The following is an 18,172-nucleotide window of genomic DNA, read 5'->3' as shown; positions in this document are numbered from 1 at the left end:
CCGGGTGCGGTAGATAGCTTGCGAAGTTTTCACTTTCGAATTCATTTTCACTTTCATTCATATACCTCCCAAGTAAAATGAAACTGAAAGTGGATGAAACGCTAATGTTGCGGATAACAATGAATTGTGTGGATAACGGTGCCAAACAGCCCATTACGAGTGTTGTAAGGGGGAATCTGTCAGACCCAGAGTTTTGCCAAAAGCATCGATCCTATAATCACAGGCGTGGATCCAGAAAATTCAGAGGGGGCTGAAGAATTTGTGTAAAAAAATGATCTTTTTGTGGAGATGCTGCTAACAGTATTCTGATTGCAAAAAAACCCACTCGAAAGACGGTTGATTACAAAAAATTTCTTTAAAATATTCATTCCCCCCCCCCCCCCCCCTTCTAAACCACACAACTGAGCCTTGTAATTCCGGAGCTCTTTTAATATTGGTTTCTAGGTCGATCGCCAGTATGTCTTCTTTGTTAAAGACATAATCCGGTTTTCTAGAGACACCATCTGTTTTTTATAACCGGGAGAAATAATCGGCATAAGTTTTTTGTTTCATTTACACTTTGTATTTCCCCTTTCTTACATCACTGTTCTTACTGCCCAGGTGTATTTCGCTTTGTGGGGCTTCGTAAGGACTCGTTAACTTCTTCACTAGACTCTAGACATGATTTCTGGCAAGAGTATGTATACGCATCCCCGTGCTACATTCGTTATCAAAGTCTGTTCATAGTTTATGGCAGTTTAAAGGTTTCTCACGATCACGATCACGCTCATGCACGTTCATGTTCACGTCCACGCTCACGCATGTCAGTGACGGTAATATTCGGCGCTCAAAAACACTAAAGTTGGAAATCCTAAAGAGCAGGAAATAAATCATGAAACGACGAAATCGACGTTTAAAAATCATGTTTATTTTACAACAATATCTGATATACGAAAAAATCTGTGTAACAAAACAAAACGGTGGTCTCATCACAACCATGCATGGCATGGATAGATCGACTATCTTTCTCTTACCACTTTTAAATAAAAGTGATGTATATGTTGAAACACATACTGATAAATTCGCTATTAAAATAGGTTGTCGCCTCTTACTGATCAGTGCCAGTAGTTGACAACTGTATATACTGAACTACACTCTTTTTTGCCTTTTTTTTTATTTATAAGAACGTCGAGGCTGAAAAAAGGCCAAAATTTAAGAACATCCTAAGAACGTGCCCAAGGCTGAAATTTGGTTGAGAACAAATTTTATTTTCCTATGCGACTGGAAATGAATACATCTACATTCAAATTCTGATCATGACCAGTAACTGAATCAACATTGTCATCACTTATTGTTGACGTGGACATGTACATTTAGTGTTAGGAACGAATTTACTACAATACCACTTTAATTTTTTTTTTTAAAAAAAGAACATTTTAAGAACATTTTACCTTATTATAGGAAATTAACGATACATGTTATTAACGCGAATTTCAAAAGTTTCCGTTAATTTTATTGATGTAAACACGTTTACTATAAGCATTTAACCAGAACTTTTCCTTAAATTCGCGTTAATTTTATTACGCGTTAATTTTGTTCGCGTTGTTACAATGCTTCTTTATATTACCATAATTAAGGTAGGCTCAAATCTTCGAAAAAGTTAAGAACGTTCAGCCTCGGCCGAAAATTAGACGTTCGAATTCTTAAATAAACTATTCTTCTTTTTCTGTACAGAATCGAATATATAACATGCACAAAAGCCCCTTCAAAGTGCCTAATGGAAGCATTCAGTCTTTAGTGATCAACTTAAGATGTTTTACGATCACTTGTTTTATTTGCCGCCGAAGATTTTTAGATGTGGTTTTCTTGCTGCAATTCTTCTATCTTAGTTTCCGTCGGGGCTGTTTTACTCACGGGACTCATCTCTCCAGAGCTGTGGCGATTTTTTCGTTTTTCACAAAGCTCGGTGAAGTTATTTTCATCTCTCAAGACATCAAAAAGAGTTCTCCTGGTTTGACCTGAAAATAAGCAAATAAACTATTCATCACAAACGGTAAAATCTCGCTCATTAAATACACCGACAACTCTAAGGGCAGCAGCGAGTGTGAAAACTTCAGATGCGTTTTTACTTGCTCGACGTCGCAACTCAACATTTGAGGTTCTCTAGGGGGTTAGTTCATCAATAACAATTTCTCATCGGATATATACGCGTGGCCGTATTTTCTGGCTGTATGCCGGTTTAAGGTTTGCGGCTAGATGAGTAAGTGTGCAAGTGATCTTAAAATAGACTATTCCGGTAATTGCCTTGGGTAAGCTATCTTGTAAGCGGTGGTTTGGCGGTTTAAGCTTAATCCTTGCTTTTATGATCTCTTTGCACTGATATGGAGTGTTTGGGGGGTGCCAAACATTTCTAGTTGGGCGTTAAATGACTTTGGAGGGCACGTACCCGTTCCTGTCGGAGAAGTGGCAGCTGGACTTGTTGGAGCTGTATAAGAAAGATAACACAACATCTTACACTCTGTATTTTTTACTATCTTACACTCTGTTTGTTAGAATGAATGCATGTATAAACACACGTAGTCTTCGAGCCGTCTTTGTATCCTGCTAGGGTCCAGCGAACAAGCGTGAGCGAAAACTGTGCGCGAAATGTCGCCTTTTTACTCGCGCGAGGTTCTAATCGCGCCGCTATTTCGCTCGCTGTTTGCTCAACGTCGTTGGAAACCACTTTGATTGGTTGGGGCGTTCCAGTCTAGATGCTGATTGGTTATGTTTTTCACAGGTGAAGAGAGCTATACGCGAAGCTGATTGGACGTATCGCTTTTCTCACATGTGAAATATAGGGCAAACATTATTGCACACAGGGCAAAATAACCCTAACCCTCGCAATCTACATACGCATGTAAAGTTAATCCTTCAATAATGTACGCTTTAAAAGTCATCTCTACACGACCTAAATGCATTACCCGGGTCCAAAGTTGGACAAAAAATGATAACCACCCTCCGCAACCTTGAAAGTCGATATTCTTGAAAGTCTAAATTCTTCCAATAGAAACTAAAGCTAATATGTAGTAAACAGGTGGGAGAATTTTTAAGTTGATATAAAACCTCAAAAGGGTCAAAACTCACCAGAAGAAGACCGTTTGTTCATTCGTTTGTAAAGCATTGACACATACGTCATCACACTCATTTCGTCAACGTATTTCATCGATACCAGGTCTTGCGCGTCCAAAAGGGCTGGAACTTTGAGTCTTTCTTCCGCGATTTTGAAAGCCTAACGTATAAAAGACATAAAACAGATCAGAATATCCCAAGAATGACAAAGAGCTAATCCCATCTAATATCTCCTCACAATTTTGATGGATCGTCAAGCCGTCAGGTGATGAGAAAACAGGAGATGATCAACTTTCCGTACTACAAAAGTCTATCACCAGGAAAGGAAGACGTAAAAATCCACTCACCAATTCATTGTTTTTCACAGCATCCTCCTTAGACAGGTCATCAAATTCACTGCAACATTAAAAAAGCCAACAATCTTAAAAAGTATGGGGTGATTTACTTCTGCTGTCGTGTTTCCTACTTGGCTTTAAATTTCCTTATTATATGATATCAGGGGCAGATCTAAAAAATTCAGAAAGGTAGGTCGAAAACATTTCGGTGAGGCAGCAACCTTGCCCCAAACCCACAAAAACCTCTCAAGAGACTGTTTGTTCCACTTTTTTAAAAACAAGTCCAAGGAAAAAAGGGGGCGCCCCCCTCTGTCCCCCGCTAAATCCGCACATGGGAACAATAATATTACAAATTTCTTGGTGTTACTAGTCCCGACGGGACCAACGTCCTCCTAAACTTTCATTACTTTCTCAACTCCATTTCCGACCAACCGGTTAATTTTGATAACACATTCAAATTCAAAGAAAAAAAATGGAACAAGTTTTAATTGTAAAACCCTTTGCGTAAAAAAGAAATCATCGAATTTCAAACTTACCGTAATACTACTTATTTCTTTTCGCGATCTTTGGATTGGGTGGGGGGGAGGGTATTAACAAATTTTAAGAACAGAACTTAGAAAAGAAAAGATGACTAAAGTTTCACAAAAATAATAGTGACAATCAAAAGTAAACATGGTGGACAAAAGCGAAAAGTTGTCGGCGGTTTTCTTGTTCGGTTCATCGTAATGCTTTCCCATCTAGGGAAGGGGGGAGGGGGCTTAAAGGAAAGAAGGGGGGCTTAAATTAATCGGGACGGCTGCAAAAAAACACCATTGGAGGATGAAACTCAGACGAGTTTCGTATTGATATCAATGACACTTTATTGCTCTCGTCCCTAGCTGATGGGTACGCGCTAATGAATATATAATCTTAAATGTCGAAATGACAAATTAACATTCCAACCTGATTTAATCAATCATCGTGTTCTACTTTCGGACTTGATTTGACAGTTCAATAACAATAACAGTTCGATATGACAACGAGTAGGTGCTGACCACAAAGATCGCAGCCTCTGGAGACTAAGCCTGCGAACGCAGACGTATTTCCGGCTGTCGCTCGGAACTGAAAAGTCTGCGTTCTCAGGCTCAGCTGCGGACGAGAATTTGCGCACATTCATTCCGCCGCGCAGTATTTTGACAGCGGATCACGAGAATTTGCGCACATTCATTCCGCCGCGCAGTATTTTGACAGCGGATCAACAACAAACTACTGACGTCACTCTAAACGTTTGTTCGCAAAAATGGAGATTTTTGTTTCATTATATTTCCTTAACTGATAAGGCGATATTAATATTGGCTCCGTTTCAATAGATCATTCCTGCTCACGCATGCTAAAAACCAGACACTAGGAAACAAGGCCGCTCGATGGCCCAAAAAACCTGTAGCTATAGCTTAGTTATGATTTAAGTAAGTTTCCTCGGATCGCCTGTTTTTCGACAATTCAGTATGCTCGTTGCAAGGACCCAAGCACTAAAAGAATATATATAAGGTAGTTTTTAGTTTCACCCTGACCTCATCAACTTTTGATCACATCTGATGTTGTTTATGACCTGTCTGAGGGGTTTTTAAGCTACATTTCAGCGAGTTTTGTTCCGATCAGTTCGCTAGCTCATGTTTATCTTGTGCTTTAAATATTTTAAACCGTGAAAACAGAAAATCGCTGAAATGCGGCTTAAAGGCTAAACAATATCCGCTAATGGACAATATATCAAAGATGTAATACTGCTCTATAATTTTTTTTATCCCCCCTGGACATCTCTTGATATGATTTTAGTGATAAAATTCCATTAGTACAAATATAATCCTTTTTTTTTCGTCTAGAATAGTAAACAACTGCGAACCTATGTGTGTGTCCTCTGATATCATATACAGAAGCCGTAACTTATGCATCGCGACTGTTTCTAACAATTGTTTTTTTTTTTTCAACAGAGAAATAAACTCCGCTTTGTTACGTGCCCAAAACAAAACGTCTCGTTTCGCTTCGTGACCCCTGAAAAGGCCGCTTTGTGAGATATTTATTACTAACACGTTTCGGTTCAATGGATGCTTTATATCCCCGATATTTCGTTCTGCTGCTTAGATGTTACATTAAATTGCATAATAGAATATAGCAATAGTTAGTATATTGTGTCCCTCAAAAATAAATACCAATTTCACTTGGAAATTGTTAGTAACGAATATATATCTTTTAAGTCAAGGAACAGATCACCCAAGTTTTATCGAGTTTTAACTTTTAATATCGCCCGTTATTGTCTACGACGAAATTTAAAGTCAAAATAAACAAAATCGCTATTGAAGCGAATAAGTGGAACAATAAAAAGGTGCTTCGTATAGCCACCGCACGGCCGAACCATGAAATGTTGTTTTTAGGCGAGTGAGCAAATTTTAGTCTCGAATCTGCGTTGAAAAGCATTGTTATCAATTGAGCGGTTCCGATATTTGTTTAGGTAGATGTTGTTCGCGGTTATCAACAAGCACTTTGACTTCACCACAGGACAAGACTAAGCTTAATGCGATTTTAAATACTTACAGGAGTTCAGGACTGAATCGGTGCAGAAGTGCGCAAAATGCGAGCCCGTCTCTCCATGAGGATGTCAGGTCGCAGACATTCACGTCTTTATAGCCTTCTGTTTGTTGTTTACACCACTCTAAGAGCGCTTCTTTCCCTTTCAAACTCCGTTGTCTCGAGATCTGCTTCGTAGACATTATGCTTACCCTCACAAAACAGGGAATACAGTGAAAAAAAATCTGAAGTTTAGTTTGCTCTGTCGCGCTGTCGGCGTGTTGCGTTGCGTTTTGAGAATAATTCGCTTTCGACTGGCTTCCTTATGGAAATGTAACGGAAGTTTGTCATACGCAGGTCTCTTCACATCCCTGAAGTGCGGTTAAAATGATGAAAAATGCGGTTTCCAGCTTGGTCTCCCGCGGCTTAAGTATTATAAACCGCACACGCGTTTTCAAAAGAGCTCTATCATAGTTCATGGAGGTCAGAAAAAGTCATTTATCTCGATCATCATCTTGATCAACCAGGGATGACAGTTAGCAACTTTTGAAGAGACCGCCGCGAATTGTCATGTTGTAGATCCATAAGTTGGTTTCCTCGGGTTAGAGTTTCAAAATGAAAGTTTGCTAACTATGCTGAATGTGCTACAGTTGCAAACACGCAAAATACTGTGCCATAGTAGATATTTGTAAGGACATGATTCAATTTGCCTTTCAAAACCTGTTAATATTGGTAATAGATCCTTTCACCATATTTTTAACATCTGCCTGGAAACTGATGTGACAGATCACTAGGGTGGAAGAATTTGCCGGCTCTGATACAAGATTGTAACTTGGAAAAACTGATTTTTTATGTCGTTATGTCCATGTTGTTATGTTGTTATTTGTGTAAACTAAGCTTTACCAGCAATTTGTCAAACACTCAAGAAGTATTAGTAGTAGTAGTGGAAAAACATGTGTGCGCTTGTCTCCCGGGGGGGGGGGGGGTACTCCGGCTTGTAAATGACGGGGATGATCGAATGGAGGCAAAACTCAGGACCCAAAAATCCATTACCCAAAAAATCCCTGGACCAAAAATAACCCCTAAAAATCCCTTGTCAAATTACTCCTAAATTGCCAGGAGGGGCAATAACATAACACAGAGAACGCTTGTTTTGTTTATACATCATACCATAAATACGCCAAGGCCGCGCCAAGGCACTTTAGTTTTTTTTAATACCCAAAAAAATCCTCTATCTAAATCAAGTCACCCAAAAAAACTTGCCAAATTTTCCAACCCAAAAAAATCTCGGAATCGAAAATTTCAAACCCCAAAAATCCTTCGATCATCCCCGTCATTAACAAGCCGGAGTATTCCCCCTGGGGCTTGTCTGTCGCCCTGTAATGTGCGTCGAAGTGTGCGAAAAAAAGCTGTCATCATGTACTCGTATTTCTGATATTGCTTGCTAAATTAAGCAAAACAACTACGAAATTGATAGCCTGCAGAAAGCTCTCGGCCGCTTTCGGGAGCAATGAGAGGTCGAAGAAATTTTAAGGCAAACCGCCAAGATGTTTACTTGTAGCTTTCGACACTAGTGGCTTGAGGTGAATAAAACACGTGTTTAACGACAGGTTAATTGACTATGAAGGCAATAAAGATAAAAGCCCAGAGGCACAAAAGACCATAAAACGGTTCCTAGAGTCTACAGTAGCTAGAGCTATTTTTTAAGGTCGTCCACGAGGTACGGAGAGTCATGCATAAATAAAACATATTTGACAGTCCACGAACACTTAACGTTTCTCCATATCCCGGGAGCAATATGTTGTCATGTATCCTGGTAGGTGAGGAAATTGCCGATCTGGGACTCATTAACAAAAAACTAGCCTGGGCAAGCACTTCGTTATTATTTTCTACAGCCCTGCATACGAAACTGCCTGCGATCGTGCCAAGTTTTTCGCGCTCATATTTTCCCTTAACGTGACTTGGCGCGCGAAGAAAAAAAAGACTTCAATAAAGATAAAAGCCCAGAGGCACAAAACGGTTCCTACGGCCTACTGTAGTTAGACCTATTTTCTCAGGTCGTCCACGAGGCAGTGACGAGGTACAGAGAGTCATAAATGAAACATATTTGACGGTCCACGAACGCTTAACATTACTCCACGCTCCGGGACTGATAATTTGTGAGTCAATACCCTAATACGTGAGGAAATTGCCGATCTGGGACTGATTAACTAGAAACTAGCCCGGGCAAGCATTTAGCAATTATTTTCTAGAGCCCTGCATAAGTAAGTGGCTGCGATCGTGCCAGGTTTTTCGCGCTCATATTTTCTCTTAACGTGACCGGGCCCGCGCGAAAACAGACTTCCACGAGCATTCGACATTACCATTAATGACAACAAAAAAATTCTTAATCATATAAGAACCTCCAAGAAAATAACAAGTTACTATAGTAAAAGTATAAAAATCTATAAAAAAAAATTCCCTTAATTTTAGCTTTTAGCGCTTATAGCTCAAAAACGAGCTTGGTAGCATATGAAGGTTCAACTTTCTGCAAAATAAAAACAATCCACGTAAGGGGTTTTACGTTTAGACCGGTCAGAGCCACCTCAAATATTCGAAAATTCACTGCCACTCCCCAAGCCTACTCTTTGACTGGCCCTATTTCCTCTCATTCCGCCGCGACCGATATAAAAGCTTTGGGGAAATCACCGTAGACAGAGAAGTCTGGGTAGATTTATAATTACAAACGAGAGCACTGAATAACCTCAATTTGGCGCAAAAATAAGACGAGCATTTGTCTGAAAAGCGAGCAGTTTTCCTAGAGCGAAACTCGCGGAAAAATGTCAGTGTGAGCTTCGAATAAAAGATAATCTCCAAGCACAAATGAAAATAAATATCTCTAAATATCTTGAAGCCAAATAGAGGCTATCGTGTTTGTTTGTTTGTTATTTGGGAAACCTGAACCAAGCTGCCAAATGTCAAAGTACTGAACTCTTTTAAAAATCTTGTTACTTTATTCAGGGGAACATCGTATTGAGGATATCTTTGGATGTACTCCTTTTGGATGTAAATTGCGTTAAAGACAGATAGCAAATGAACAAACATAAGTGAGACCCTTCTTTATATCTTTATTTCACAACAGTCTAGTAAGATGACTTCTCAGCTACATTTACAGTGAAATTCAAAGCTGAAAAATCAAATGTTTACAAACAACGTGGGGGAGAATTCTGAATTTTAAATAAGACAGAGATAAACAATAACCTAAACGGAAGATATCATATAAGTTTAAACCAATATAAAAGTCACGTGTCACTAAAAAAAAATCTGAAGATACAAGAAGAAACATTAAATTTTTTAAGTGTCTTTCAATGTTTCACTAAATCTATAGTTAGTGAATAAACAATATATTATACCTAGCTAATGGTTACCTGTGAGAAAGATACACCCAATAAGCTACCTTTTCCATCTAAACCAAACGACGGCATTTTAATTTGTCCATAGGTGAATATTATATTACAACAACTACCTTAGGCATGGCGGGAAAATCAGTTTACTCCTATAATTGTGAATCAATTGTTACGAAGAGAAAGGTTTTTAACACATTTTGATCGTTAAGCTATTTCAATTTGTACATTTCATACATTTCAAACTGTATTCTTCAACCGTGTCACAACTAAAAATAGACAAGTCGACTGGGCCGGCAGAACTTTGTAAGGCACAGTTTAAAGTGGTTTAATAACAGGCGACCTACTTTTAATAAAATCCTTGATTGATTTTACATCTAAATTTTGTTTCTGTCGTTGAAATCAGTAAACACCATGTTGTGTACAAATTACCCCAGTAAGGACGATATCGCATGCATCACTTCAAGCATTGAATTGTCTAATCACGTGCTCAATAGGCGCCCTGCAAATTGGGCAAGGGTCCCCCCTTTGTTTCAAGACCTGTGCACAGGCCCAGCAGCAGCAACAGTGTCCTGTGTCACCGTGTATGAGCGTGGCATTTTTAGGTTGTTCCATGCAGATGATACACTTGGAGTTGTCATCTGTGATTTCAGGAAAAGCCAATGTGTTGCCTTTCTCTGTCACAAAGGATGGAGTAGCGTCACCAGCTGAGGTGGGTGTCAAGCGATCTCTTGCACTCCAAGCGCTCTCTACTGGCTGGCGGGTGGGGTTGAAAAGGCCTGTATTAGAAGAATTAAAATTGGAAAAAAAAAAAAAAAAAAAAAAAAAAAAAAAACAAAAAAAACCCTCTAATATTTCATTATAATTAAAAGATGGAATGGGCATCTTGTAGAATGTAACATGTTAACACTAAACAGGCTCCCAACTGAACCACTGGTGAAGGGCAAAGCCCGAAATGTTTGGGTTTAAATTTGAATTTGGCACTATAAAAAAATAACGTATTTCTCCAATCATTATAATCAATCTCGTCCCCAGAGGCTGCGATCCTTCTGGTCTGCGCCAGGGATCGGCACGTCTGGGCTATTCTGAAAGCCTGACACAAAGGCATCTGAATCTGATTGGCTGTTGAAAACTTGTTCGTTTAACCACAATCTCCAGCGCACGCGCACAATCAAACCGGAACCAGGATTTCGGTTTTGATTCGTCCAGAGCCTTTGAGTTTCCCGACAGCTGGTCAAGGGAAACGCAGGCTCTGGGAACAGGATTGTTATTATAACAAACAAGTGTCACGCAACGTACGAAGATTCATCCCAACTGAAGTCCCTTGTGGTACATAGTGGCATATACATGCATAGCATACGCTCTATACACGTTGTTCTACCACAAGGAAGAGTTACATGTATACATTTTAAAAAGCCCTCTTCCCGCATCCAATATGTCACGTTCTGTTATTCGCACCCCCCCCCCCCCAAACGTTACACTATAATCTGTCTATCTTGTTGAGGAGCAAATGCTTGGGAGTTTACAATTGCAATAGCTTTGCACGTTTTCACTAAATTTAAAATGAACTTTGTAAAGTTTAGCTCGCAGTTTTCTGGACAATATTAAGTTTACCAGCTTGTTTCAATAATAATGCTCCCTTATAACCCTCTTTCATTCTCATCCAACGGAGTGATAAATACATGTTATAATCCAGATTCCTAGGCACGCATTGTGTGCATAGAGCAGTAGCTGCTAAACTTTAATTTTACTTAACTTCTCTTCACTTCACATGCCACTGTTAATTCAAGTACCAACAGGCAAATTAGGCGAATGGAGGCCCTAGTCATATTGTGACATATTGTGACCCTGAGAAAAGTCTTGCTGTCAATCATAAGTCTGTCAATTCTGAATATGTATGAAAAACACTTAAGATTCCATCCGTGCATGAGAAGGCCTTGTGTAAAGTGCATAGTATACAGGTAATGTATGTACCTGAACTCATAGCACCAAATCCCCGGCTCCCGTGGTTTCTGCCAGTGACTCCTGGTGATGGACCAGTTTGATCGGCTGCTAAATTAACACAAACAAAAACAAACATAACATACCATGAGTTTAAAAATAAATAAATGAATCATCCTTGTAGAGCCACTAACCGCATTTGCTGAATTTAAAACTTTACCACAACCACAACATGATAAATTTTTGCATTAAATAGAAACTCGGAAAAAAAAATCCGAGCTCCAGATGGGATTTGAATCCACGACCCTCTGTGATCTAGTTGGATGCAGCCACAAACACCTTTACAAACATTCAGCCGAGGACATTACAGTCAACTTCAGCCTTGAAGTCCTGGGCCAGGTTGTTCGAAAGACGATTAACGCTAACCCAGGATTAAAAGATGATCAATATTTTCATTTCTCTTGTTTTAAAGGGTTTCCCAAACTAATATTTTGTTAAGTTTGAGATGGGTCCATGTCAAAACTGTGGGACAGAAAATATTAACAGAAAACCTCAACGAAATTATATAAAATTGAAATCAAATTTCACGCTAATCCTGGATTAGCTTAATCATGCTTTGAACAACCGGGCCCTGGTGAATAAGAATTACTGAAAATAACTCCCACTACTATGGACTTTCTCTGTTAGACACCAAATTGTGGTCCCAAAGGTGTCCTATAAGTGGGGGTTGACTGTATGTAAGTAAAAAAATACTTGTCTTGGTCTGCTGCGGGAGGCGAGGTGACCAAATGGTTGGTGTGCAGGACTGCGGATTGAGCAGTCCAGGTTCGAGCCCTGGCCAGAGTCACTGTGTTGTGTTCTTGGACATGAAACTTTACTCTCATAGTGCCTTTATCCATTGAGGTGTATAAATGGGTACCAGTGACATAATGCTGGGGGGGGGGGGGGGTACCCTGCGACGGACCAGCATCCCATTCAGGGGGGAGTAGAAATATTCCAAACTGCTTAATGCTACCAAAACTGGGATAAACTCGGGCATTATGGGCTGTACGGCTCTAGGCTCCCCTTATGTCTGCTGCAGTGAATCTTACCTTCAATTGTTGAGCTCATGCAAGCGTGGCACAAATCATATTCACAAGTTTGGCAATGCCATGGCTTGTTATCTGTTGGATTGTTATGAACTGAACCACAGTTATCACATCTCCAGCCTCCGTTGAACTGCGCATACACATAATGTGAGTCAGCTCTGTACATTGGGTGGATATGAAGTGGAGTGGTGTGCGGCTTAAAGCAGTCATGACACACATCAAATTCGCAATCTGAGCAGTGATGGGCAAATCTGAAAGAGTTCAAACAAAAATTTACATACAGTGTACAGCAATAATTCATTAGTGTTCCTTTTGCAAATAGTGTTGGCAGAGAAATGAAAAAAACTCTGTGCAAAAAAAACAACTTTGAAATTGTTTTGCAGGATAGCAGCCTTAATGGTTGGCATGAGCAGTGACTGGACAGGGAATTGAGGAGTCGGAATTTGAGTCCTGGTTGACGTCCTTTTCACTGTGCTGTGTTCTTGGGCAAGACACATAACTCTCACAGTGCCTCTCTGCATCACAATGTTGGGGTTTATATTAACTGGGCTGAACTTACATTCCATCCAGGAAAATTTGACAATACCCTTTAGTCACTTTAAAGTTTATAATTATGGTATTTTTCTTCCCCTTGGCCCTTTTTATTTCTCTTAGCTGGGGGGGGGGGGGGAGATTCCCAGTCCTAGAAAAAAATTCCTCTCCCCAGAGTCCTTCGTTTCTCGTGCCAAAAAGGTTCAATGGTGTTTTAACAAAAAAAAAAAATTATATTATATTCATTTATTTATTATTTCTCTTGAATAAATAATAGAAAACCATGCAATAAGCATTTATTGCATGGCTACCTTTACGTGTATGTAATTGTAAGTAATGTACGTGTTTTTATGTGTATCAATAAAGTGTGTTTATCTTCAAAAAAAAAAAAAAAAAAAAAATGGCTACCTTTACTCCCATTTAAATATCATTGCAAGAAAGGATTCTGAAAAACAAGCAAGTTATCACCTACTTTTCATATGGTCTGTTTGAATTGCCACAGATGTCACACACCCAGTTGCCGCCTGTTTGTGAATAGATAAGCGAGGTATCCACAAGTTTCAGCACATGGACATGAACTGGATGCTGCTTCGGTTCAAAGCAATTGCGGCAAATTTCAAAGTTGCCGCAGGTAGCACAGTGGTACGAGAACCTTTGCCTTAGAGTGTCACTTGTGTTCTTGCAGACAGCACACCTCCAAATACCATTCTGATTTTGATAAAGAAGTCTGCTTGTTTCCATATAATGCAGAGGATGCTGATGTGCCAAATTGTTTTGCTGAAGTTGCACGTGTACACATGAATAACACAGGTCAAAGGAGCATAATCTGCAGTGAAAAGGATATGACGTAGCGTCGTTCTCTGCATTGCAATTGTCGCATTTCCATCTACCTCCAAATGCCTGATACACTGTCAATGGATTAACCTGCTGCAACTCATGCTCGTGAAGTGGAGTAAGCATCTTATCATGCGACTTGCCAAGCTGCGTTAAATAATTATTGTCGTACTTAAGTGTGGCCCATTGGTCTGGCTCTCTCCATGCCTGTGGGTGCAAACACAAAAAAGAATTACAACTATTTACACTGTCAATTTAATTTTAAAATCTGAGATGAGAAGAAAGAAACTCATTAACTGGATGATACTTGTTAATCTTAATGCAACACCACTTGAACATCCTTTTAAAAATATCCTTGCTTTTTGCTTAGATAAGACTGTACAAATCTGTAGTATTTACATGTAACTTTTCACAGTAGGTACATGCACACATTGTGGAGAAAATGTTTGTAATACTGGCAGGAGGCACAACAAAATAACTCACTCAAATTATACAAGAAAATTTACACCAATAAAAAAAACGTAAGTTGATTTATTTATTTTGTAATAGGGCTGATGCCCTTTATTAAATAAATTCACTACAAGTTGATATCTAGTACATTAAGAACTTAATAAACCTAGACAAATTTTCATACACTGTTAACAATGTGTATACTTACATGTATATACAGGTAATAATGATCTGAGTGACAATGGCAAATAATGCTTGAACACATATTGTCATATAATTTCAGACTGAGTTCAAGATTTGTTTTATTGAAAAAACTACATATTAAACACAATCCCTGTGTGATATATATCAAGCAGCTGTAGAACATAGGCAGTTTCTACTAAGAACTTAAGACTACTTGCTCTTGCTTCCTTGAAAAAAAGTGATCAGATATACCTTGTTCACTAATTTGCTAGTAAAAAAAACTAGCTTAGCATGTTGTATTCTTGTTGATATACCCAGGGTAACACACAATAAATCACAGCAACAATTCTCACCTCGGGAACTGGATTTAAAACCTCCATGATCACAGAAGCTTAAGACCAGCAAATGTTTAAGAGGTAATAAAATTTGCAATAAATGTATTTTCTTTGATCACTACAGTATATCAACTCGTAATAAATGTGGACCAGTATACTCTGTACATTTAAAATGTTACACCAGCAAAGTACAGCAGCTTAGAGATCAGTTCAGAATAAGAGAGGTCTTTCCTTGAGGTGAATAACATATGTGAAAGGATTCTGTAGGCCTTAATTTTACCAGTAACGATCTTGACATTTTAAAGAACATTGATCGATAAAAAACTGAAATATTTGTTTCAGTGGATGCATGGTATACTGTTTCAGTTCTTGAAATAACTTGTGATAAAGGTTCATTAATAATTTATAGAAACTTTTGAAATAAACAGGAAGTAGGTTTCATGAAAATTGGTCATTTTTACAATGCGGACTGATAAAATTAGAAGGGTTATTTGCCAAAGACTGATATTATACAACCCGTCATCAAGCTAAAACCTTTCTGTGCTCTTGTTCGCTCTTTGTATGGGTCACTGGTTATTTTCCCAAAATTATGTAAAGATAATTAATTTATACCAGTATTGTCTAACTTCTAAGGTGAGTCTAAAAGCAATTATCTGTCTGATGTTACTCTGCCCCTCGGTGAAAACAGGATGGATGCATTTTTGGACAAAATACATGTACTATAAATCAATCTGGTGAATAGTCCATCCATGTAATGTAATGGAAATAATCATATAATTTATGTAGGCCATCTGAACTTGTTATGTTTTGTCAAAAGCAACACATGATAAATTACTCTGAGAGATTGTGAAACAAAGAGGCAGTGAACACAAATGAATAATAAAAGCTAAAAATTTAAATATCTCATTTGTTTGTTTTGATAACTCAACCTGGGTGGCTATAGGATAATGTTACTCAGAAAAATTTATCTACACTTACATCATTTCAATTTCACTTTGAGATGGGCCAATGCCCTGAGATAAATTAACTTTTTTTAGGTGATAAAGGTCAAGCAACTAGATTTCTTTAACATTTTCAATAAGCACTTCTAAAGAACTTTGGATAGTAAGGTTGTTATACCCAGCACAAAATAATAGTATGCATTACATGTTGTACTATTAATGTCTTATTATTTTCCTGACATAACACATCCAACATTTGGTTTTCAAACTCAATCGAACTCAATCCTTTGATTAAGTTTGACTATGGTCAAATCAATGAGGTATTGATCCCTTTTAAGAGCCACTGAGTTGATGTAAAAACACCCATATTGCCAAAATCGAACCAAATTAAAAAACGATCGATGGTAATCAATGAAAATCAATGATCATCAGTGAAAATCGATCAAATTAAAAATCACAAAATTTTTCATCATCGATTGGTCATTAATTTCCAATATCAATCGATTAACTGACATCGATTGTTATCAATTGATATCAATTTTCAATAATTATAGGTTCCATGGATTGGTCAGGCCTAGAATTAATGGCTCCCTGGGAATCATGTTGATTTTGCAGTTTTCAGCAAAATTGCACTCCCAGTTACTTCCTGAATTGTAGCATGGATTCCTTCCGATAGCAGTGTATGTATTACCAGCATAGGCCTGCGTACGAGCAATTTTTTGCAAGGGGGGGCTGTGAACCATTTGCCCAAAAATTCTCGCAAGTTGTCCAAATTTTTATGAAACAGTCGAAAAGAAACGAGGGTCATACGATGCACTAACATAGGCCTACATATGAAGGTAAATTATTCTTACATATGAATCTATCATATGAGCTCACAAAACACGTCAAACGAAATAGCTGTCTCTGCCATTTCGACCAGGGCTAAATCCGCAACTTTTTGGCAACTTTTCATATTTTGAGCAGCTTGTTGCATTTTGAGCAATTTCTAGATCTCCGAAGATTGCCCGAGTGTTGTCCAAAGGCAATACGAACATTTACGAAGACTAACGAAGTTTGCCGAACATTTTCGTGGAACATCCAAAGACATTTCGCCGGACTTTCGACTAATTCCCCATTAAAACATCACACAATTTGTCAGCAAACAAAATTTGTCCCTTCACGTGCCAGGCAAACATTGTCGCGTGTGAATTTAATTAACTGGATTAACCATGCGGCCCGACTTCACATTAAAATAGAAAATATCTCTCTCTTTGAAAAAAAACAAAACATAAAAACTTCTTCAAAAACTGGCTTTGCCCAAATTTTCCTTGCTGCCCAAAAAATCTGAGTTACCCAAAATTTGGGGGGGCTGCAGCCCCCCAGCCTCCCCAGGCCCGTACGCCTATGATTACCAGACTCAAAATTCTTTATTTTTAATTTTACCGTAACTCAATGTTTGATTTATGAACTCAATTATTTTGAACGATGACATTCCAATTGGTTCAATTTGTTTTAGAAATTGCATTTACAACAAATGTTTTGTGTTCAATTTCATTATTTTTTTGATGGTGGAACAAAACCAATCGATCGTCATTTGATTAAGTTTGATTGTGTTCGATTTGATACAAATTTTGTTTAAATTATTTTATTCAATGTGTTATATCGGCTTTTTTTAACAGTTCAATGTTTCATGCCGAGTATATTATAATAGTTTCAGTGATGGTTTCAGTAATATTGCAAAAAATAATCACGAAAAAGGGCTTCATTCCAATATTTTTTCTACCAATCAGAATAAATATCGTTAAAAAAGTGAAAATTTATTGCAATTTCATATATTTATAATTATTGCAAATCTAGTCACTCACTAAGCATAGCCCTTTAAGTTCCAACCTACCCAAATATCACAAAAATCACAAATCGACAGTTTAAGACCCGTTCGACGTAATAAAATGTCAAATACAAACCAGTGGCTACCCGATTGAGTAAGCGAGTGTAAACTGCACTGTAAACTGAGAAGCGAAATAATTATTGCTTGAATACCTCGGTTTAATTTCTTTCAGTTTGCATCGCTTGCTCAGCAAAAGAAAGTGAGGTTTAAATTAAGCTAAACTATGCATTTTCTTAGAACTTCCGGAAGCGCGAAATGCTTCGTCAGGGCTCGATCCGCCAAAACGAAACATAACCGCCATCTTGAAAGCTTACCTGGTAATAATGCAAGAAACATTGCTTTCCTGTATATTCTGTAGTCTCTCTAAAGGCAAAAGCGATGTAAGTGGTTTTTAAACGCGAAGCCTACATACCGTGTACGGTAAGTGCTTCAAGCAATGATTCAGAAAGAGGGAACTCTATAAACTGCGTAAGCAAGAGATTACGGCAACAACGCGGGGAACCCCCCCTGGATCACGGACGATGCCGTGCAGTCCGGCATGAACGAAAAAGGAATGTAAGGGAGGGGTGGTTTGGCAGGAACAGCGAGGAAAATGTTGTACGGTTTGTTTTATCGCCTTTAGGTAAAGTTTCAATCATATATGTTTATTC

At 38.4% G+C, this 18,172-nt stretch overlaps 2 protein-coding genes across 4 annotated transcripts; both read right to left on the bottom strand.

The window, feature by feature from the left end:
• Window positions 1-891: 891 nt before the first annotated feature.
• LOC144660667 (MICAL-like protein 2) lies at window positions 892-6,526 on the bottom strand. The gene is made up of 5 exons (XM_078521350.1): window positions 5,994-6,526; window positions 3,438-3,486; window positions 3,106-3,250; window positions 2,426-2,464; window positions 892-1,997 (listed from the first exon to the last, which is right to left on the bottom strand). Exons 1-5 carry the CDS (start codon window positions 6,167-6,169, stop codon window positions 1,831-1,833), a joined length of 576 nt encoding a protein of 191 aa, XP_078377476.1. The 5' UTR covers window positions 6,170-6,526; the 3' UTR covers window positions 892-1,830.
• Window positions 6,527-9,053: 2,527 nt separating this feature from the next.
• On the bottom strand, window positions 9,054-18,037 carry LOC144659637 (uncharacterized). 3 transcript variants are annotated; one of them, XM_078520118.1, is made up of 5 exons: window positions 17,837-18,037; window positions 13,382-13,950; window positions 12,382-12,629; window positions 11,324-11,401; window positions 9,054-10,128 (listed from the first exon to the last, which is right to left on the bottom strand). In XM_078520118.1, exons 2-5 carry the CDS (start codon window positions 13,867-13,869, stop codon window positions 9,812-9,814), a joined length of 1,131 nt encoding a protein of 376 aa, XP_078376244.1. In that variant the 5' UTR covers window positions 13,870-13,950; window positions 17,837-18,037; the 3' UTR covers window positions 9,054-9,811. The 3 variants fall into 3 exon arrangements, with proteins under 3 accessions (XP_078376244.1, XP_078376243.1, XP_078376242.1); XM_078520117.1 differs by lacking the exon at window positions 17,837-18,037 and adding an exon at window positions 14,730-14,856 and having other exon boundaries at window positions 11,324-11,398; XM_078520116.1 differs by lacking the exon at window positions 17,837-18,037 and adding an exon at window positions 14,730-14,852.
• Between the last annotated feature and the right edge of the window lie 135 nt (window positions 18,038-18,172).

Source organism: Oculina patagonica, chromosome 7, assembly GCF_052425735.1.
Source record: "Oculina patagonica isolate OP01 chromosome 7, crgOcupat, whole genome shotgun sequence".
NCBI classification, from domain to species: Eukaryota; Metazoa; Cnidaria; class Anthozoa; order Scleractinia; family Oculinidae; genus Oculina; species Oculina patagonica.
Note: the sequence above shows the minus strand (reverse complement) of the source record. Positions and strands in the feature narration are given on the sequence as shown.

Coding starts and splice junctions, on each gene's coding strand:
- LOC144660667 (XM_078521350.1), bottom strand. CDS start 6,169: ATGTCTACGAAGCAGATCTCGAGACAACGGAGTTTGAAAGGGAAAGAA. Junction 3,487..5,993: donor CGATTCAGTCCTGAACTCCT/GTAAGTATTTAA, acceptor TTAATGTTGCAG/TGAATTTGATGACCTGTCTA. Junction 2,465..3,105: donor GAACAAACGGTCTTCTTCTG/GTGAGTTTTGAC, acceptor TTTCTTATACAG/CTCCAACAAGTCCAGCTGCC.
- LOC144659637 (XM_078520116.1), bottom strand. CDS start 14,756: ATGGAGGTTTTAAATCCAGTTCCCGAG. Junction 13,951..14,729: donor TTTTAAATCCAGTTCCCGAG/GTGAGAATTGTT, acceptor TTGCACCCACAG/GCATGGAGAGAGCCAGACCA. Junction 11,402..12,381: donor CATGAGCTCAACAATTGAAG/GTAAGATTCACT, acceptor GTGTTAATTTAG/CAGCCGATCAAACTGGTCCA.